Source organism: Anolis sagrei, chromosome 1, assembly GCF_037176765.1.
Source record: "Anolis sagrei isolate rAnoSag1 chromosome 1, rAnoSag1.mat, whole genome shotgun sequence".
In the NCBI taxonomy this organism is placed as follows: Eukaryota; Metazoa; Chordata; class Lepidosauria; order Squamata; family Dactyloidae; genus Anolis; species Anolis sagrei.
Genome location: NC_090021.1, coordinates 244,290,936 through 244,314,658, shown reverse-complemented (window position 1 = coordinate 244,314,658; position 23,723 = coordinate 244,290,936). Strand labels below are relative to the sequence as shown.

At 40.9% G+C, this 23,723-nt stretch overlaps 1 protein-coding gene across 3 annotated transcripts in view; it reads right to left on the bottom strand.

The window, feature by feature from the left end:
* Positions 1-23,723, bottom strand: part of LSP1 (lymphocyte specific protein 1) — a 108,136-nt gene that overhangs the window by 65,733 nt on the left and 18,680 nt on the right. Inside the window, exon 1 of one of the 3 annotated variants that reach the window (XM_060768709.2) lies at positions 4,526-4,771. The exons of the other annotated variants lie outside the window; for them this stretch is intronic. Coding sequence (XP_060624692.2) covers positions 4,526-4,584 — 59 coding nt within the window. The 5' untranslated portion in view covers positions 4,585-4,771. Of the gene's footprint in view, positions 1-4,525; positions 4,772-23,723 lie in introns of those variants that run through there. 3 annotated transcript variants of the gene reach the window in all.

Here is a 23,723-nt window from a genome sequence, read left to right as displayed (position 1 = left end):
AGCAGTCTCTTGTGCCCCATGCTGACAAGTAGGGTTTTTTGTTCTTTCTTTTTAGATTCCCTTTTCAGTCTAGATTCTTTTAACCCTCTGAGCCTTAAAGTCTATAACAGTTTTTAATTTTTTAAAAATACAAGATTTGGAAGCAATCCAAAAAAAGGGGGAGACTACTGAGGCTCTAGTGAACTCAGATAAAGGCTGCAATCCCAAACACATTTATACGTTAATAAATCCTGCAGAATACAGTGGGACTTACTTCTGAGCAATCCTACAAAGGATTGTGTATGTGTGTGTCTTCAAGTCACCTGACAATTTATGGTCACCGCATTTTTTTATCGTGTCAGGAGCAACTTGAGAAACTGCAAGTCGCTTCTGGTATGAGAGAATTGGCCGTCTGCAAGGACATTGCCCAGGGGACGCCCGGATGATTTGATGTTTTTATCATCATTGTGGGAGGCTTCTCTCATGTCCCCACATGAGGAGCTGGAGCTGATCGAGGGAGCTCACCCACCTCTCCCCGGATTCGAACCTGCAACCTGTCAGTCTTCAGTCCTGCCGGCACAGGGCTTTAACCCACTGCACCGCTAGGGGCTCCATGGTCACCGCATGAATTTCATAAGATTTTTTAAGGCAAGGAATAGTCAAAAGTAGTTTTGTCATTTTCTTCATGTTAAATGACAGTCTCCCATCCAAGTACAACCAAAACTGACCCAGCTTATTTTCCGAGAGCAGAGATGATATGGCATCTTTACAATATCCAGTCTCCTGGAAAAGATTAAACTATCAGGTATACAGTTAACTGTTTAGGCCTGCAATCCTAATATCCTCTAACCTGTAAATAAGTGCTATTGAACTCAAACTGAATTAGCATGTTCATTTCAGGATGCTGAGGTGTTCAAGAAATTAAAAGGCAAATCACTATGTATTCCTACGGCTTTGAGCAATTCTTGGAGAATTATGTGAAAATGATGTCATTTCTTTAAATGGGGGAAGGACTAAAGAGGTCCGGGGAGATTGCCAAGGGCATACCCTCCAACATGTATGAAAGCCAGACTACATGTGCCCAAGTAACATCAGAGTGTGGTCAAGATGGTAAGCTATTAAGCAAGTGAGTGCAGGGGAGATTTTTATATAGTTTCTCTGTTTGTCTTCCACTTTTATTTTAGATGTCCATTTAGACTTGTGGTAACAGGACACCTACCTTTTTAAGTGTGGAGGAATAAGCTCTTTGACTTGTCCAATCTATAAAGGATTGGTCTTGTTTCTATTCTACCTGGAAGATCGCTGACTTTGTGCAATTCTTGGAGCCATGGCAATAGAAATCATCAAGTTGACATTAGCCATGCATTAAAAGGATACTTTGAGCAACCCATTCATTTTCAAATAGTTCTTAATTTTATTGTATGAACTGTAACATTTTAGCAATTGTGAGCATAATTTGTAAAGGGAACATGTAAAAATCTCATTGGAATCAAAGGTACCTACTGTACAAGACTGTGCAGGCCTGTCTAGATGTTAAGTACCATCTAGTTCAATGGCAATCACAAATATTTGCCATTTTACAGTATAATTCAATACATTAGGAGTGGAGAAAGTCCACAGACTCCATCCCACTTGAATCCCATTTCATATAATCAAAGTGCTTCTATGGATCTCACTGTGACCATTTTAAACAATGTCCTTAAAGGGCTCACTATGGCCCTTCCAAACAGAAAGATTCTGGAACTTTTAGCCCAAACAAGGAACTTTTCCAAGTTGCTGTCTGGAACATTTTTAAGAACCAAACACACCACATACCACCATGTGCCCCTCCCTCCTGCTTGCTTTACATTATCTGACCAAATTCTCAAATGGAGGGGTGTAACTTTGTGACAGAAGTTGTCATTGCCTTTATAGAAACCAAAACATTAAGTATTCTATTTAATACTGTTGGGTCAAAATTAATTAATACCATTGAGGAAGAGGCTGAGAGCTTTGACTGAATTTTACTGCATGGCAGGGGATAGAACTGGGTGGCCCTTGTGGTTTCTTCCAATTCTAGGATTCTATGAGGCATGTGCAAACTCCCATACGATAGTAGTATGCTTCATCGAAAGTTGCCTTTTAAAATTGTTCAAAAACATCTTGATATGCTCAATTAGTTTGTCATCTAGATGGGTTTCTTAATCCTTTCTCAGTTTCAGAGAATGGATTGCATCGAAGCCCACAGACCAGGCATGGGCAAACATTGGCCCTCCAGATGTTTTAGACTTCAGCTCTCACAATTTCTAACAGCTGATAGGAACTGTGGGAGTTGGTCCAAAATGCCTGGAGAGCCGAAATTTGCCCATGCCTATCATAGAGTAATATCAGCAAATGCACACTGTCTAGGAATGCCTGCTATCATATCTCTTAGATGCAAATATCAATTGTATTTAGGTCAATGTTACTTTGTTATCCCTACCATTCCTGTGTGAAGGTAACTTTAGTATAAAGAGAATTTGTTCCATCTTTTTCTGAGCACAACCCACATTTTTTTAGCTGTTTACATGGCAAATATAGGCATGATTTGCTTTCTCAGGAGTTCCTTCACATTCAAAGAAACTCCATCCCATGTAAACATTTCTGCTATCTCAGGTCACCAGAAACAATTCTCAGTTCACCTAAGGTACTGCTGGTGATAAGAAAACAAGCAATCTTTCAGAGGAGTAAAGATTCTTCCCAGATTCCAATGTGCTTGTCTCCTTTTGGGATACCAAAAGGTCCTCACTTGGAGCAGTTGACAACCTGTCCCTTAAAGTTCTTGCCTTTCACATTTCTCCTTCAAATTAAAGCCACTGACAATTGTATTAACCTTCTATCATAGGTCCCCAGGCACTCAAACAACAAAACACAGCCTTTCAGCATTGGTTTGGATCCAGAGGAGGGCAATTAAAATGATCAAGGATCTGGAGAACAAGCCCTACGAGGAGCGGCTAAAAGAGCTGGGCATGTTTAGCCTGCAGAAGAGAAGACTGAGAGGAGACATGATAGTCATGTATAAATATCTGAGGGGAAGTCACAGGGAGGAGTGAGCAAGCTTGTTTTCTGCTGCCCTGGAGACTAGGACATGGAGCGATGGTTTCAAACTACAGGAAAGGAGATTCCACCTGAACTTTAGGAAGAACTTTCTGACTGTGAGTGCTATTCAGCAGTGGAACTCTCTGCCCCAAAGTGTGGTGGAGACTCTTTCTATGAAGGCTTTTAAACAGGAGTTGGGTGGCCATCTGTTGGGGGTGCTTTGAATGCAATTTTCCTGCTTCTTAGCAGGGGGTTGGACTGGTTGGTCCACGAGTTCTCTTCCAACTCTATGATTATATGATTCTACTGGGACCAAGCCCCTGGAGAGAGTGGTTCGAGACTCACGGGGTGTCTTTGGTTAAGTCACACTGTCTCGTCCTCAAAGGGGGACAAGGGCCAACCTGAACTAATCTTGTCAAGAAAACCCTGGGACATGCTCACTTTAGAGCAGGTGTGGGGAAACTTTGGCTCTCCAGGCAGGCCCATAGTCAGGATTTTGATTCGGGGGGAGTTGAGTTTGATTGGGGGGGGGGGGGTGAGTCTGAGTGAAAGAGGGTCTACCCTAGCAAACCTTCTGTATCATTACCCCAATACCCCCATGCATATGGGATATATTGAGCATGGTGATCAGATCATGATATGAATAAACATAAGTTTAAATAATGTACCAGTAAGGCCTTCTCGCGGACCATCCTGAGAATTTCTGGGGCGGAGGCTGAAGCCCCTCAACCCCCCCCCCCCCCCCGCTACATGCCTGTCTCCAGGTGTTTTGGACTTCAACTCCCACCATTCCTAGCAGCCTCAGGCCCTTTCCTTATCTTCTTTTCTGCTTAAGCGGATGAGGGGGGAAAGGAAGGGTCCTGAGGCTGTTAGGAATGGTGGGAGTTGAAGTCCAAAACACCTGGAGAGCCAAAGTTTGCCCATGCCTGCTTTAGAACTACCACCGGTCGGAAACAACTTCAAGGTACACGACAATAAGAACAGCAGCCAGGATACTCATGGAAAATGCCAACCCAGGAAATCCAGGTAAAATATCAGAGGGTGTGTGAGACACAGAGAGAACAATATACTCAATCGGGACAGCTTTCCTGGAAATCCTTCTGGGACACTTAGCCAGGCAGGCAGGCACCCTTTCCGCCCTGCCTCGCCCTCAGGGGGACCATCCACGCCTTTCTTCTGAAGCCCAATGCCCCCCCCCCCAACTCCCCGGGAACGCGCGCGCCAGGAGCGTGCCAAGAAAGAGCCTTGCTTTTGGGGAGAAAGCAAACCCAAGCCAAGGGGCACTTCTCCCTGCTCGCAGAAAGGGCACCGGCGGAGTTGGTCAGGGAAAGATCCCTGGGCACGCGGGAAGGAAAGAGGGGGGCCCTCCCCTGCCCCCTCCCCTGGGCTCCCCGGAGCGCGCCAGCCGCTGGACGCCCTGCAAACAAAGGGCCCCCTTTCGGCTCCTTCCCTCCTCCGCCCGCCCGCCCGCGCGCAGGTTAAGGCTCACCTGAGGAGGTTCTGCAGCCCCTGCTTGCTGGAGTTCCGCCTCAAGAGCGCGCTGGTCATGGCGGGGGGGGGGGGGGTGAGGCACCCAAAGCAGGCTGAGCAAGGAGGACTCCTGCCCGACAAACCTCCTCTTCTTCTTCCTCCTCCTCCTCCTCCTCTTCTCTCTCCCTCCTTTTTAATAATCTTGTTAGTGCACGCGCTCGTTGTCTCTCGGTCTCGCTGCCTATTTGTCTCTTGCTCACTCTCGCTCACTCACTCTTTCTTTTTCTCTTCAGGAAGTTCTGCAGCTGGTTTCCTTTTGTTTCTGCAAAGCCCACTATCCCACTCCCCTCCTCTCTCTCGCTCTCTCTCTCTCACACACACACACACATCCACCTCAACCTCCTCCTCCTCCTCCTCCTCAGCCCAGTGGAAATGTCAGGGGGGAAACAAAATCTTCCAGAGAACTAGCAAAGAAAGGATCCCGCCTTACTCTCCTCTCTCTCTCATCCGTTTGCTCAATGACTTCAGAGGGAAGTTGACTTTTGGGAAGGCTTCTCTGCCCAGAATATTTTCCCTTCACAAAATCTTCTTCCATCTCTTGGCATTTCTCTCTCTCTCTCTCTCTTGCCATCTCTTCCCGTTTGCCTTTAGTTCCTTCCCTGTTCTCCTTAGCCCATCTTCACCAATTTCTTCCCCATCACAATGAAATCAATCAAACAAACATTAACCCATTTGAGGAAACTACAAGTCACTTTTGGTGTGAGAGAATTGGCTGTCTGCAAGGACCTTGCTCAGGGGACACCCTGAAGTTTAATGTTTTATTATCCTTGTGGGAGGCTTCTCTCATGTCCCCGCATGTCCCCCGGATAAACCTCTGACCTGTCGGTCCTGTTGGCACAAGGGTTTAACCCATTGCACCCTGAGCTCCATTTGAGGCTCTAAAGCAGGCATCCTCAAACTGCGGCCCTCCACCTGTTTGGGCCTTCAGCTCCCAGAATTCCTGACAATTGAGCAAGCTCCTTAGGGCTTCTGGGAGTTGGAGGCCCAAACAGCTGGAGGGCGACAGTTTGAGGATGCTTGCTATAAAGCAACATGAAAAGCACATTCAAGTAGTTGATAGTGAATATTGTTATACACACCTTCAACTTGTTTCCAACTTACAGCTACCCTGAGGCACTTCTGTCACAAAGTTCTCTTGGCAAGATTTATTGAGAAGAGGTTGGCCATTCCCATTCACTGAAAGAGTGTGACTACCCCAATGGGCTTCCATGGCAAAACGGGGTTTCAAACCCTGGCCTCCATAGTTGTGTTCCAATGCTTACAATAATAATGTTTATTTTTCTGCATAAACCACTCACCCCTTTGGATGTATGAATTAGCTTTCATTCCCTCTTATAAATGGTCCATTTCCTGTAGCTTTTCATTTGTGACACTTGCACACCCTTGTTTGTATGCATGGTGTGCACAGGTATGCAAATGTCACAAATGACAACCTGGCTCCCAATGAGGAATTTAGACAGCTTTAAAAGCACTTAGGGTACAATCCAAGGACGTTTAATGAAATATCAGTAGAACTCAGTCATCCAAGACTGATAGAGCTGATGCCTTTGGAATCAGGTCTTGACAGATGATCTAGAAGGTGCCTCTGGAAGTTATTGATGTACGTCCAGCTGTGTCAACTGTTGCATGTGAGGACATACAAGATGGGTTTGCTTCATGGTTAGTTTCATACTATACATTTATAGTGCTATGATTCCACTTTGACTGCCATGGTTACTTCTTTTGGAGCTTCTAAGCTTTGTAGTTTGGTAAGACACCAGAGGCACTCTCAGGCTCCCCCCCCCCCCCCCCAAGCTGCAGTTCCCAGAATTGCTCAAGATGGAGCCATGGCAAAGTGTAATCATGGTATTTTAACTTTGTAGCATAAAGTACTTGCTGTCCATTTGGTACATTACATGTGTACACTGTACACAAGGGTGTGCAATTGTCACAAATGTCAAGCTACAAGCAATGCCCCCATGTACAAGATGAGGTCCTTTTTACTGCTAAGGAAAAGTAAATACAGATATATAAATGGGTGGGGATTTTCTTAGTGGAATAATGTGATTGCAACATTAAGCAAATGGGAGTAGGGATTCTAGATTGAGGACTTCTGATACTACATTGCTCTTACTTTTTTTCTCAGTAACTATTTTTAATGGGAAACAATCACAGAGGCCTGAATCCAATCATATAGGATACCTGCTAAATCAGTGAGAATTTGTAAAGTCAAAACTTACGTAAGCTCCATTGATCTGATGGAGCTCTTCCAATTATATTAGCAGTTGGATTCTGGCCAGAAGAAGTGGTGAGAAACAAGTGGAAGACAAATGATTATTGTTCTGCCTCAAACTGCTGTAAAATTCCACGAATAAAGAGGGTGAATGCACTGGGGTGGGAAACTTTCATCTGGTCATCCAAAATCTTTCCTAGTTCTGGAACAGGGTTTGGAAAGTTATTTTCAAAAATAATTTGTTACAATTTCCATTCCAAGTTGTGGTACGCCGTACTCTGGTAACTCTTTAAACTATTTAAAAAAGAGTTACAATTAACTTTCTCAGCAGTAGCAGAAATGTTGCCTTTTAGTTACATTTTTAAACATCTGAGTGGTTTAAACTAGACCAGTGTTTCTCAACCTTCCTAATGCCGCGACCCTTTAATACAGTTCCTCCTGTTATGGTGATCCCCAACCATAAAATTATTTTCATTGCTACTTCATAACTGTAATTTTGCTACTGCTATGGATCGTAATGTAAATATCCGATATGCAGGATGTATTTTCATTCACTGGAACAATTATGGCACAAATTTGAATACTTGTGGGGTTGGAGGGGGATTGTTTTTATTTTGTCATTTGGGAGTTGTAGTTGTTGGGATTTATGGTTAACCTACAATCAAAGAACATTCTGAACTCCACCAACGATGGAATTAAACTAAACTTGACACACAAAACTCCTATGACCAACAGAAGATACTGGAAGGGTTTGGAGGGCATTGACCTTGAGTTTGGGAGTTGTAGTTCACCTACATCCAAAGAGCACTGTGGACTGAAACAAAGATAGATCTGGACCAAACTTGGCACAAATACCCAAATGTGGACACTGGTGGAGTTTGGGAAAAATAGACCTTGACATTTGGGAGTTGTAGTTGCTGGAATTTATAGTTCACTTACAATTAAAGAGAATTCTGAACTCTTTAATTGTAAGCGATAGAATTGGGCCAAACTTCTCACACAGAACTCCCATGACCAACAGAAAATACTGTGTTTCCTGATAGTCTTTGGTGACCCCTCTTACACCCCCCTTGTGACTCCCTCAGGGGTCCTAACCCCCAGGTTGAGAAATGCTGAAATAGATGAACCTTGATTCTCTTTCAACTCTACAATTTTATTCTTCCAAATAAAATTTAAAAAGCAATGCAGAGAATGGAAGTGGGGAGATTGTCTTCATCTCACATTTTTCTAGTTTCTGCATCAAGCCTCACCAAAATCCTTCCTAAAAACTTTAAAATTGGGCCAGACTGATTTAATGGTACAGCCAAATTGATAGGAACTGCAGTGGAGGTGAGAAGTGGAAAGTTCCCATTCACTAAAAACAATCTCTCATCTGTCTCTATTGCAAGGACAGAATTGTCCAGCTCTGCTAACTGCAAGGCACCAATGAAGAAGCATGACATCCTTTGCAATGATGCTTGTTGACTTATGTGTCAGTGAAGCAAGTTTTGTCTGAACTGTAAGTCATTTTATAAATACCCATGATGCATATGGATAAAACGAGGTACAAGAGTCACGTCCTTCCTCACCCCAAGAGAATCTTGGGAATTTACTGACCATGTAGAGAAGACTAGCCTTCCACACAGAACTATAAGAATTCTCCACATTCTCAGTAAGTTATATTCTAGGAAAGGTATAGGAGAAGATGTAAGAGTCATATGGGTGTATCTGTGTTTGTGTCCAGAGTCCCCAGCCTCTTAAAATAAACCCACTGTCTTCAAAGGAGTTACTCTGAAGTTAGCAATGTGGAAGCCACAGTTGTGGCAATACCAGCCATGATTGGAGATAAATGACAATATAGCCCGGCAGTCACTGTGATCTTATTATAGTCTGGAATGCAGCATGAGCCATAGTATACAGAGGAGGGGCAGAAAGGAATGTAGAAAGCTGACTTGAAGGGGCAAGAGGAACGTCAGAAACATAGGGCCATAACAGGGAAGGGAGTTGAGGGTATGACTGGAAAAGACCATTCAGCTTAATTGCTCTCACCAAAGAGTTTGGACAGCCCACATAGGTCTCATAATTCTTCTCAATAGTTGGGATCTTGCACCTATATGCTAGCCAGACTCCTGATTCACAAGGATCATTGGGACTAGATGTGCTACAAGAGAAGAGTCTGGAAGTATTCATTTCCTTGGACTCTGAGTCCCAGAGTTTTCTAGTCAGCATGAGCCTGATGGCTATAGGATTTCAAGAGATGTAGACCAAATGTAGCTCTTCCATGTTGACAATGCATGGAGCTGTTGTTCCAAGGAATTTATTTATTTATTTATTTATTTCCAGTATTGCTGCGCCGGCTCTTCGGCTTAGAAATGGAGATGAGCACCAACCCCCCAGAGTTGGACATGACTGGACTTAATGTCAGGGGAAAACCTTTACCTTATATATTAAAAAGAAAACTTATTCAGATATAATTCCAAACTGAACTTAGTGTTTTGACTGCATAAATGTAGCTATAAGATCCTAAGGGACTCTTGAACTACAAGGAATCTCTTTTGTTTTGGTAGAAAAAAGAGCAAACAAAATAAAATAGAATAAATCATCAATGATAGTAAAACAAAAAAATATTTTGTCTCCATTAGTTTTCCATACTTTTAACCAGAAACAATAAATTCATTCCTGCACTGAAAAAAAGGAAACTAAGACTAGGAATTGTAATGTTCTGATACTGTACTTGTTCTAACATATATGTATTTTAAAAAACCTTTTTATGGAAATGAATTGGAAGTAGGAAATACATGGACACATTGTTTTAAATATATTGTTTTAAATATATTATTTATCATTCTAAAAGAAAACATTTAGTAAACCATAAACCACTTTTTTCCTGGGAAAAATACCATGCAAAAATGGAGGAAACGTGATTCCACCACTGCCCCTCCCCCAGATTTTCTACTCTGGGTTTTGTTCTGAACAAAGACAGAATCCAAATTGGTTCAGTACCTTGGATAGTTCTAAAACTTGGAGGAGATCCACCACCCTACTGGCATGGAATCCACCAGCTGCCACTGCATAGACAGCCTGCAAGCCTAAAAAAACATTCGGATGATTGTTAGCCAGCAGATGGATTTCCCAAGGGATCAAGGAGAAGTCAATAAGATTAGTGGCCTAGTATGAGAAGCAGGGGGTGAGTTATAGGTGAAAGCATGAGGAAAGAGAAAAGGGATGCAGTAATTTCAGATTAATGAAGGATGAATTAAAGTCCTTTATGTTGGTGCAGGCTACAGTCAATGGAGTCATTTTAGTCCAAAAGTTGGCAAGGAATACTTCACCATAGGCAGTCATGATTTTCTGCTTCTTCTCTCTTTCCCCTTTTATATGCACACAAATGTTTCTGTTTCCATTTGATTTCTCACTCTCCATTTCGGCCCAGTTGGTACAAAGTACCTTCCTACATAGTCTTACTTGCTTTTGCATTTTATTCCTGAGAAGAAGGAAAATTGTTTATGCAACACAAGACAAAAAGTCTGCAAAGACCATAGGTTTTAGATGAAGTCCTCCTTATCCCAAAGATATATTCAAGGAATAACTCTATCACTCCAGTGCTGCTGATTCTGAAAATGATTTCTGCTGCAAAGGGTCAAAGACAAGCAGAGTGAGGTAACCACCTCAGATAGCAGATGCTTGGGCCAGTGAAGAAGTATAGTAAGACAACTCAAAGAAGAGCAGATATAAAAACTAGAGCAGAGGAATTTAGGCATTGACCATGGCCACTTTAAACACATTTCTGTGAACAAACAAGTACCATAGGAAGTGATAAAAAATATCACCCAAAACGCATTTTAATTAGAAAATGTATTGTAAAAATTCTTTAAAAAGTAAATCATTTAAAAATAAATTCATTCCACATGAAAAATTGTAACAGAGGTTAGAGAATAAATGTGCATTGTTAGTAAACTCGAACACACAATGATTTATTTTCAAGTTTGCAGAGAAACAGTCCACTTTAAATAAGTTACTTCCAACAGCCAAAATTAGTTTGATTTGATTTTCTCTGATGAAGCACTGAATGGTGTCAGCATGTGTTAAAGCTGGGATACAAAGCATAGATGCATAGAAAATCTTCCTTGTACATATAATTTTTAAAGTAAATACATGATATATTTGTGCCAGGTTTTGCTATATTTTAATGTATCCAAAACTTTATTTTAAAACCCAAAAGCCATAAAAGATACTTTTATTGGTCAATCCAAATGCACAGAACACATGAATCAAGCTTTCAAAGCACTACTGGCTTCTAAATACTCAACTACAATGTTCAAAGTTGGGGGACAAAAGGAACATTCAACATGAGGGCAGAATTTTATTCGTTGGAGCAATGACCTCATCTTCTCCTTGGTCAATGGCAGCAACTGCCTTATTCAGACTTCCAGCCATTCCCCTCCATTTAAGAAGTCCTGCTATCCTCAGCTTTGGTGGAGCACATTATTCTATCATAAATGTACAAGATTTGACTCCTTGACCTCAGACTATCTGAAAGACTGGCTCCTACTATATAAACCTGCCCAAAATCTGAGATTTTCAACAAAGACATGTCTTGCATGTCACATCCTTGCATCAAAACACTGGTTTGGTGATCACATAACACAATCTTTGTTGAACTTTCTTCCCAGTGAGGAAAGGTTCAGACCATCTTTCCGGAATTATCTGTATGACAGTGATTTCCAAACATTGGTCCTCCAGCTGTTTTGGACTTCAAATCCCAGAAGTTCCAACTGCTTGGCCAATAATCAGAAGCTCTGGGAGCTGAACATCTGGAAGACCAAAGTTTGGGAAATACTGTTAGTCATCAAACTTTTATTATTCTCTCTGGCCATTGGTTTTTTAAAATGATTTTAACGCTGGCTTTCCAATATTAGTCTCTTTTTAAAATGACAGTTCCAGTGGGCAGAAAAGTAATTAATTATTATTTAATAATTCCAATAATGTTTGCATTACTGTATCTCAAAATACATTAAAATTACTAGTCTAGTCAGCTTTTGCACATGCAATGTGTGGAACTGAGGTGCCATCGTGTCCACTGCCTCTGCTAGAAAAGTGTCTTGGGCTACCTCTGGAAGGGCCAGCATGGTGTAATAGTTTGTATGTCAGATAAGGACTGTGTAATACAAGTGTTCATATCTTTACTCTGCCATGGAAACCCACTGGGTGACCTTGATCAAGTCACACTCTCTCAGCGAAAGGCAATGGGAAACCACTGAGTAAATCTTGACAAGAAAGCACTCAACTGGGGATCAAAACAATTATCTTCTCTTGTTACCCCCCCCCACACACACACACACATACTGTTACCCCCCACACACACACACACACACACACACACATACCACTACAGTAGTTTTTGAAATGCTTTACTGTGAGGCAGGCATATACACATGGACTATGGAGTAGAAATGTTTACCACAATCTATTTTATAACGCAGAAAGAGCTATGCTAATAGCATAGCCTCAATTCATGGCAGAAGATGCAGAGTTTAATGCTGAGGGAAATTTCAAGGCAGGAAGTGAATCAATCCTAGTGGTGGGAGGGAGAGCATCCCAGAGAGTGAAATGCACACCAGCCTTCACCAATTACACAATCCTTTTGCTATGTGGGGCTGGTTGCAGAATCATCAGAAAGCTAAAACATTTTTGGCAAAAAGTACAGATGATTCAAGCCAGCCGAAAAAGAAGAAAAATCAATGCTAGCTGCGAGGCCTTTTCTTGAAAGATTGCCCCTCTCTATGTAAGTCCCAGTTCCAAGGGACAGAGAGCCTTCTAACAAAGCAGCCTCTGACCTTTTACATCTGTCATAGGAATAAAGGGAAATGCAACCCATCCCCGAGGAAAGCCACATAAAACAATGCCAAGAACTGAAAAGGAAGTACCACCCAATGAGAAAATACATCTTTACCAAGGGCAACTGCAATAAACAAGACCACATGCCCTGATGGTGATTCTCTATCAACTTAAGATCACTTTGTGGACACCATACCACATCTTCTTTAAATATCTAAAATATTGTTGTGTGAAAGATGTGACAAGCTTCTTTTCTGTTACTCCAAAGGAAAGGGCTGAATAGCTACCAGCATATTTGCATGGGCTTCTGTAACTAAATCAAATCTTCTTTGTGATCCATGAATAAATTTCCTAAAACAACATACTATACTATAAGGATGCTGATATAGTTTTATAACCACAAGCATACTGTTAGCCTGTTGCTCTCTACCTACATACATAGCCAAATTATTCTAATGATGAGAATATACAGGAAATTCAAAAGGAGAACTAGAAGAGCTGATGCCTCCTAACATTTGCTGCTTAATGCCTCCTAATTTTTTAAATGGCAGAGCTGTTTTTCTGAGCATTTATATTGTAAAGAGTTATTCATGTTCTAGAAAATTCTGAAGAAGTTATCACATGGTCATAACCTTTCATCTGTTAGGATAGTGTAAAAATATGTCACCTCCTTTCTGCATTAGAATCAAAACTCTTCAGCCATCTCTAGCCACCTTCTCCTTTTTCGTTGTCTTGCCTTGATTCTCCCGACATCCTCTTCTATTTTCACTTCTGATTTTGTTGCCAAAATCATTCACCTGTCTTGTTTCTAAACCAAGCATGAGCTTTCTCCATCTCTGCTTTCCATGCTCTGCACTATCCACAACTTTCTAGATGAAATCACATCTAGTGTATCATTCATCCAGACATGGGTCTATACATCCATAGTTCCCAAATATGAGTAAAGCTGGATATCTCCAACAAAGTGGTCAAATCCAGACCCCACTCTCCAAACACAAGCCCAATGATCTTCTGCAGATCGGAGATTGGCAACTTTGAGTCCTCCAGATATTGGACTACAGCTCCCATCAGCCCCAACCAGCACTGCAGGTTGTTAGAGTTGCAAATTGCCCATCTCTAGTAGGTGAACTGGTCTCATACCTGGATTTCTGGAAAAGCAGGAAACATTGGAAATACTTGTGTAAATTAGTTTGAAAGAGGTCCTTTTCAACTACTATCTTGAATGAAAGGAGTCAGATGTCTATAAAAATGAAGGTCAATAATTCAATAACGTGTAACATCTTTTTGGAAGAGATTCAGTTGTATGTTCTATATAGGTTGGAATGTTGCAAACCTTATGTGCTATTCTCTCTTTCCTTACAAGTTACTGATGACAAGTTGATACATGTTATGTGTGAACTTTAACATCAAATAGATTTCTCCATAAGAATTACCATGCCTTTGGTCTGGTCCTGTGCAGTAAATGATCTGAAGACTGAGTTCCAGTCAGGAACCAATAGCACAATCCACTCAGAAGTCCAAGTACAGCCAGCCTACCATATATACAAGTCTCGCTTTTACATATTTACATATTTATGGGTTTAATTTCAGCAGATTATTCACAGTTTTGATTAATATGTCCTCCAGGGCAATTCTATAGTCAGCCTCCACTGGAGGACCTAGAGATTCCTAGAGAGAATATATCTCTAGGTATTTGTAGTTCCTCCAGTGCAGATCATTTCAGTGCAATTCAAGAGCCCTTCCAAACAGACCCTATAGCCCAGGATCCGATCCCAGGTTTTCTGTTTATCCCAGATTATCTGGCAGTGGGGACTCATATAATCCAGATTACATCAGAAAACCTGGCATCGGATCCTGGGATATAAGGCCTGTCTGGAAGGACCCCTAAAAAGATTTTTCTACTTTCACAGTGGTTCTGCATCAATAATCCCAACAAAGATGTGAAAATGTGAAGGAGGAGTCCATGGCAAAGCCTAGGGATGCATTAACATTTTTGTAGGTTCTAGGCACTCTCATTGCTCTGATGAATCACTTGGGACAGGCAAGAGATCACCCCAAAACTCTCCTATTGACTTCAATGTACCTCAAATTGTGTATATCTATTAAAACCAAAAGTGAAAACTATCTTTATTTTGAACCTTTTTCTTAGCAATTCCTGTTTTTATGGGCCCTAAAATTTTCATAGGCTCCAGGCACAATGACTAAAGTGCTTAAATGAATAAGGTGGCCCTGGAAATGCAACTACTAAATCAGTGTCTCTTTTAGCCCTTCAGGTAGTGTGAAATTTCTGTTCAGGTATTTCTTCAGTGTATAAGATAGTCCTTTTTTCTTGTACCTTTAAACTGTCATGTTTGTCTTGCTAATATTTAACTCCTCCGGGCTTTCCATACTTGTTTATTCAGTTCAAGGGCATTTTATGCTCTATTTAATTTGCTAATCAGTTTTCTGCTTGCAGTTCTGCCAAAATACCTGTACCCTCTAGCCAATCTTGCCTGTAAATGTACTGAACATTAATACCAGTGCAATGGATGATTCTATATGCTTTGGCTTGCTTTCTTACTTTCTCCATCTATTTAGTTTGTATTTTGAAGAATAACACGGGGTGGGTGGAAATGGAATGAGCTTCTAGGAATTTGTCTTGGTTTCAATCAAAGCTAATGTCTGTTGGTTTTAGTCCAAACTATAATGGAACTAAAAGACAATTGCTGGATCTGCACTACCAAATAATGCAGTTTAAACTGCATTATATGGTCCGTGTAGACCCATATAATGCTGTTAAATGCAGTTACCTCATTACATGGGTTTACATTGATCATATAATGCAGTCCAAACTACATTACTTGGAAGTGTAGATCCTCTCCAAGACATTAGGGGTCCTATTCCTTCTCAGCCATGGAAACCCACTGTGTGTCTTTGGCAAGCCCTGCCATAAAAAAACCTGCAATGCCATCATCATAAGTCAGAATTGACTTGTAGGCACAAAACAGCATAAATGTGTTGAGAGCTATCCACTAAATGGGTTCAACTCCTTGGTTGGGTCCTTTAAATTTAGGCTAAAACTTATTTTTATAGCAATTATATACCACCTTTTGTCCAAAAGGTCTCACAATGCCTCTTAGAAATCATTAAATTGACAATTTTCTGCCTTCAGACTTGCAGATTAAATAAAACAGAACATACAAGGAAAAGGGAATGGCAATGGGAAGGAGATTGGAACAGAAGAACCTGGCTGCTCTCCTCTCCCAGAAGCCAGAGCAATAGCAGTTGGAGCATGAAGGGGGACCACTCAAAACACAAAGCAGATAATATGCTGCCATGGAAGTAACAAGCAGCTACTCTTCCTTTCCACAAAAGGGACTGAATATGATCCCAATACATCCTACTCCTACTTTTCATTTGGTACTTTCACTGGATGTTTCCACTTTGGTGTTTTAGAAGAAAGCTGAAGATCAGCTGAAGAAACTCATAAGTGTTTTGCAAGAAGTGAACTCCTTGGCAAGTAAATAATCAAAAAGATAAAGGTATCAAGAGCCTGCTGGTTGCAAATTAAAATGGGATGCTCAAACCAATTGGATCCCTAGAACTGCAGGGATTCTGGCAAGGTTGTCTTTTTTTTTTATCTCCAGTAAAACCATCTGCATCCTACCATTTTGCTTTGAAATCTTCATTTACATAAATGTGTGACAGAAGCTGGACTTGAGTTTCTCTCTTTCTCACTTCCTAAAGCCTGCACATGCTATTTGAGGCTTTAGTCTAATCATTAGACTCTAATGGGTGTGTACTAATGTTTCTCCTGCTCTGGACAACAAAACAGGGATTTGCTAATTATGTGTCAATTGCCCAGAGCCAGTATCCTATTTAATACAATCCCTTTCATTTAACAGGGGCTTTAGGTTAAAAGGCTGAGCACTTTAAAGATAATCCCCATGAAACCGAAGCTTTAACTGTACACATGCTCTGTTCTTATTTCTTCAATTGCATTTGTTTGCAAGTAATGTTGCAATTTCAGCGTTGACACTGGGGCACATGTTTCAAACTGTTACTGACCCAGGCCATTTCCTGATGTATAAATCTGCATAATCATAGTGCAGATGGAAGGCTGTTTTCTAATTCCTTCCTCCACCCAGGTTTCCTGATACCCAATAATCCTTAGATTAGAGTCCATATTTAAACAGTTGCTGTTTACCACAAGCAGACAACAAACCAGACTACAATACAGTATACTTAACAAGAATAAGCTCAATAAAGGAAACACTTTTCTCTAGTTCAACTCTAGTTCACACCAAAGGGGAGAGGAAAACAGCAAAAATTAATGAAGTTTACTGTGCTGAGTGTGTCAGAAACAAGTACCTTAAGCAAATAAGCTACAGGGAAAACATTAGCACATGATACACTTCTCTACTTGTCTTATATCACTGAACCATTGAAGGTGAAGGATTTCCTGAGTATGTATTCATCAAGGGTTCTTGCTCTTTGAGACAAAGCAACTAGTAACACAATGCTACATAGTCAAGGGAGATTCAGAGGCAGAACATCTCACAAGTTCCTTGAAAATAGACCAAGATGGTGATTCAGTGGCTTAGGTTTGTGGTATCCATATGGCTTAATATAAAGAGGCAATTTGTAGCTGAAGCATTTGTTTTGAGATCTTGAATTAATGTTGTTTAATGCAATGTGTACTAAGATTGCAGGCACAAAAGCATGCAATAAATTTCATTTTTCTTTCAGAAAATGGAAACATTGATTTCTGGACCTTTTAAATATGTATGAGTCTGAGATAACAGTTATGTGAAAGTAGCTATCAAATGGTAAATTAATTTTTTTCTGCTTCCCTGGAGACCAGGACATGGAACAATGGCTTCAAACTACAAGAGAGGAGATTCCATCTGAACATGAGGAAGAACTTCCTGACTGTGAGAGCCGTTCAGCAGTGGAACTCTCTGCCCCGGAGTGTGGTGGAGGCTCCTTCTTTGGAGGCTTTTAAACAGAGGCTGGATGGCCATCTGTCGGGGGTGATTTGAATGCAATATTCCTGCTTCTTGGCAGGGGGTTGGACTGGATGGCCCATGAGGTCTCTTCCAACTCTTTGATTCTATGATTCTATGATTCTATAATTGGTTATTACACATGCACCAAAAGAAAAAGAAAAAACCTAAACAGAACACTGAAGAGTTCGTATTCCAGATTGGATTGTGGCAATGAAACAAGCTCATTGTATTTGCCACATAGTTTTGAAGTGACTGGGAACATGAGGCTAGTCCCAGAGACACGAAGGGTCAGTCTGAGAATACCATACTTTCAATTTTGGCCAGTTTCTGCAACACACTATTCTGCTTAAATAGGAGCCCAAGAGAAAGCTTTTTTTCTTCAATGCTAGAATGATTTAGGATTCAAATGGAGCAGATGCTGCCCACTGTGCTGAAACTGAATGGATGTGGGCCAGGCATGGGATTACGGCTAAAGTACTAAGGAAATCAATATGATGCAATGGAACAGAACATTGGACCCATCTTTTTGTACTGTGGGGTGTATGGAATCACCACTACCTTATACTGTATTGCTTGGAGAAAGAACAGGGTTATGAAGGTGAGAAATAAATACCTACAAAGAAGTCATCTTAAAAAAAAGAAAGCGTAATTATACTGATTTAAGCATATCATTCAGTGTAGATCCAACTCAATTTGTCCAAGTCCTTAACGTTGCATAAGTGTGTTGAAGTTTTTTAATCATTTCCAAAAGAGGAGCCTTATCTATGACTTTGATCTTATTCTATCAGTAGAAATTCAGTGTATATATTCGGCAGGCAGACCCAGCCTTTCCACTGGATATTTTGCAAGGAGAACAGCCAGTATTGAATTTTTTTTATAATGTTCTAAAGCACTTCAATGAGCATATAATAACTATTCTATTCAAATGCCAAATGAAGCTTCAGTCCAGTGCTCTATGTTGCTTTGAGAGTTGCCACAGCTATTTTAAATGTAATGTCCATGTGCATATGTCATCATAGTCTATATCTGCAAAAAAGATATGTGTGCCCTCAAAACTTCTAATGATATTATATAAAGGATCACAGTCTTGCAGGTAGAATTACTAGATCTCAGGGCCTAACATGAGACACCTCTAGGTGGGAGGCAAGAGTACAAATTTTCAAGTTTGGGGTATGACTCAGTACTGGACAATAGTTGTGTACAAATCTCTAGTTCAGCTAACAGAACACCGGGTTGCCACAATGTACAAAGCTTAATTAACTGATGCTGCAACTTACAAAAGCTTTTGTATTTACTTGGTCAATCTCCTCCTTTTCTCCCATACACAAAGACATAGGGTCTCAACCTTTGCAGTCTTCTGCATCTTCCTCCTGTCTAGGTGCAAATAGGCTTGATTAAATATTCCTTCACATTCAGTTGGGTTAGGGGTGCAGAACCCCCATGAAAACCCTTGAATTAAAAAAAGCCCACTGATTTACCTCAGAGAACACAATTCTAGGAACCTCTAGACAGGCCTGTAGGCGGCCGGGGGGGGGGGGGGGGGTTAGGGGTTCAACCCCCCCCCCCAAATTTTTCAGGTTAAAAAAAAACTTGGCTTACTCATGAATTTTAACTGGTTAACCAAATCCCCATGCTTAGTCTATGAGACGCAAAAAATTAAGAGCCCCTCCAGAACTGCAAGCACTATCTCAAGCAAATATTGACAATTTATTCACACTGTCATTACTTGCAGCAATAGCCAATGTAGTGAAGCAACCAAGTTGGGGGGGGGGGTGTTGAATGCTCTCATTAAGTTGGTCAGACTTGGTGGAGGTGGTTGACAGGGGTGGAGCTGCAGGCTATTGAAGGCTGCTCTGCCCCCTGCTGTGCTCTTTGCTTCAGCATGAGCTAGGAGGCAGGTTTTAACCCCCCCCCCCCGAATTTTCAAACCCCCCCCCAAATTTTCAACCCTCCCCGAATTTTTTTCCATTGTGTCTCTATAGTCAACTTCTGCCCAGTGAAGTTGACCATAGTATTGTACTGGAGGACCTAGAGATTCCCAGAGACAACATATTCATTGAATCCTCAAATAATCAAATCCACAAAAGCATGCAAATGTGAAGGGCCAGCTGCAATCCCCTCATTTCATCTTGATTTGGAAATAGAGCCCTAAGTTAAGATTTCTACCTCAATTTCCAAACAAGAACATATGCTCTCCCTCCATAAATGTGTACAGGGTCTATGAGATATATTCATCTGGGGTTCAAGAATCAGGGAGGGGCCCATGCATTTATGGTGGCCTGTGAATTTCTGACAGCAGAAAATAAAGGACAGCAGACATTATCTCAGTCACCTCCCCAGGCTTAAAATGCTCCATCTTGCAAAATCTCTCTCTAAGGTCCTCAGGGCTATCCTTAGCCTTTGGCCCAGAAAAAAACCTCAGGGCTGGTGATGCTCCTCCTGAGCATACAATTCAAGTAGCAGGTATGGTAACTTCTGGGAGCAGGCTGTTAGAGTGCTGAGCATGAGTTATGAGCTCATCTAGAATCATAGAATCATAGAGTTGGAAGAGACCTCATGGGCCATCCAATCCAACCCCCTGCCAAGAAGCAGGAAAATCACATTCAAAGCACCCCCACAGATGGCCATCCAACTTCTGTTCAAAAGCCTCCTGAAAAATATCCTACTTCACGCAGTTACATTAATACTAGCACTGGAAAAGCCTGGTGAATATATACAAAAACAGAGAGAGGAAAGGAAAGATAATAAAGATTTATAAAAGGGTTCTGGTACCCCAGAGCTGCTGACATAGTGCTTTAGAAAGAGGGGGCTTGTATAGGTCAAGTTATTGCAATTGACTGAGGTTTGGGTCCGTGACAAATTGAGATGAAGAAAAAAATGCATATTTGTGGCCACTGCCCAGGCAGTCAGGAAAACTGAATGTAAATATTTTCATAGCAAGTCTGAACAGCTTTGTGGGATCTGGGTGATGAGAATCAGTTTGTTCTTCAGCAAACCTATAGAACTAAGAGGAAGGCATGAGAGGGGAAAGGACCGGAGAATCGTGATTTCAAGGCCTATATTTCTCGCACCTCAGACATTTCCTTCCTCTTTTTCCAGCATCTCTGGGTTGTTACCTTTACTGACAATGCAATATCCATCTTTGAAAGTCTGGAACGAAACCCTGGTGTTTTGAGGCCAGTGTTTCTTTACCTAATTCATAAGGCAACATTTCGTGTTTAATTTCTGACAGGTCATTAATTGCATGAGTTCAAAAATCCTTCCAGAAAGGATGTTGGCTTTGGAGAATGGGTGAAGCACTGTTTTTTTCATGCCCCAGGGTTAGATATGGTTCTGACTAAACACTTCTGAATTAAACATATTTCCCCTATCAGTTTTTTTTCACTTTTTGACAGATTCATAATTCTCACTTATTGTTGATATTTCTCCTACTTTTCTAGCTGGTGTCTAGACAGCTAGTGATAAAAATTCAAAGTACTGAATATCCTAATATGTTTTCAGTCTTATTTCTCCATGATCCATACCTAAGTGATTGCCATCTTTTTAGTTTTGCCAAGATCCATCCTGTTCTGCTTTAAAGAACTTCAAGCATGGAGTGAAAGATCAATCTCATCAATATATTATTGACTGTGAGAACCTTCCAAAGTAACCCAGTTGGGAAAGAAGGGATGGAGAGAGGGCTTGAAATCTGTTCATGAACTGTGCTTCCCATTGCACTTGTTCTAGTATCATGCAGTGGTGGCAAGACAAGGTTGATGCCAGCTAAGATTTTCTCAGCCCATGTGCTTCCCTTGAAGACCTGTTCCTGGCTGCCTGATTCCATTGTCACTGACTATACCACTTCAACTTGACTGGAATGGGATGTTTTCAGCTAACAAACCTTGTCTTCTTTGATCTCCAGCTCTGATTAATTTATCTTTACAGAACCCTTTTTCTTTCCTGGCTGCTGAGTTTGTAGACTTCTTCTACTTTCACTGGTCAAATTACACTGGAGTAGTGCAACAACTGAACATCAGTCTCAAAGACCATTTTCCTGCCTGTCATCTAAAATAATAATAATAAAAATAGTTCAGGCATTTTACCATGGGTTAACTATCTTGATTGACCCATTATTATTTGACAAGCTGTAAGTTGTCTAATCCACTTCTGTGATCTGGAACAATATGGAATATACGAGGCTATTTTCTTTTTAGAAAGTAAATAGCTTGTGAGCAGATAGCATGGTACAAACTCAAAATGGCATTTCCCTGAAATATTTCTCTTTCCAGGAGTGTGAGAAATGAAAGCTATGAAGGATTTGTCAGTTTGCAATTTTTCAAAAGAAATCCCAAGCACCCACCACATTCTCTGCCTATTACATAAATTCTATTAGTAAGGAAAGAGGAAAGAGCTATCTTTTTCTCTCCCCTCCATCCCATGCTTGAAGTGGGAAAATATTTTTCATACTGTCTGGACTCTAGAGTGTGATAAAGGGAATCACACATACAGATTGTTTAACAGCCAGAATGCATCCAGAGGAATGTATCACAAGCTTCTGGATCCCATAAAACCTATGGTTGTCAGGTCAGCAGCATTCCATTCTCTGTGATTTCAGACCCAAAACCTGAGATTAGGGAGCATATTTTTGAAATACATGGGGTAGACCTTTCTGATGGCACAGAGACAAGGCAGGCCAATGTTGGCAAGCGGACTAGAATTATTTGGCTGATTCTGAGAAACAGATACAGGGATAAGTCTGGGCCCATGAAGCCATGAGAAACCAGAACTAGGATAAGAGAAAACAAAGCATTTTTAGCAGCTAGGTAAATGGCAAAAAGCATATAGAAATTGCTGCCATTCCCTTGAGGGATCACACACCACATGGGTTTACCTACAAACAAGCTGGAAGTTTTTTCTAGGCTCTATGTTCCTCTCAGATTTTTATTTGAATCCTTTTGCTGCTGCTTCTAGGCCTTATAACAATATGACATATGAATCACCACACTGTTTTGCTTTTTCCTTCAAGGTTGCATTTTAATTCTGAAGAATATGAAGTATCTTTAAGATGTCACTAGGAAATGAAGGATAGTCTCCGCAAAGGGAATACCAATTCCATGGCAATTAGGAATTCTGTGTGTACTTTGCATTATATGTGCCATTGCTGCAGATATCTATAGATCATTATTTGTGAGATAGTTAAGTGGATGTGATCCGGCATTCTTGCCATAATCTTCATCTATTATTCTTTTTTTTTCAGAACCTGACATGAAAATGTAATGCTTGTTGTGCTCATTATATGCATCTAATGGCACAAATTAGCAGTGTCTTCATAACTCATGGTGTGGCATCTACAGTGTTCAACAACTTTCTTGCTCCATCTGTAAAAATATACATAATTTTCTGGTCTTTCTACATGTCACCATAAAATGAGAAATGATGACACTGTCAACTCCGCTCCTAGTCTCAGTCCCATAAACTAAATAAAAGACATCAATATTTTCTAAAGCTCTACTTTTATTAGCTTGGGACTTAGAAGTCTGTTCCTGTGTATGGTGGAAGGGCCATTAAGGGGAGTGTTTTTTCACCACTCTGGCCCTATTTTTCATCACATCAGATCCCCAGAGTCTCCAGCCATCTTACTCCTGTGAGAAAGACAACTCCAAACGACTGAAGCCTGGGATTAAGATGCTCAAGCAATTGCCTTGTACATCTGGAATTTATTAAGCTGGATATACTGACAAAGAAAATATACTTTAATCTGAAGTGAGAAAAAGGTTAACTCCTTCATTTCTGAACTAGAATGGAGGGAACAATCATATTATTGCCATACTGGAATTCAGGCAATCATACTCTTGTGGCAGAGGCCCTGGATCAGTAACAGGAAAACCAGGATGCAAGTTCCAGCAGTTCTGCCAATTGCCTAGACACAATCTCGGACTAAGAAAAATCATGTACAAAAAAAATCTTTCTGGAAAATGAAAAAAATGCCTGAATTTCAGTATGGCAAGAATTTAATTCAACAAACTCATAGAATCTTAGGGCACATCAACATTGATCCTTTAATGCACTCTGAAGGCAGCTGTAAGATCGTAAACTGAAATAAGAAAATTGGGGAATACTCTGAAATAGAGGCGTATTTTGCATTTGTGAGCTCTAGTGTA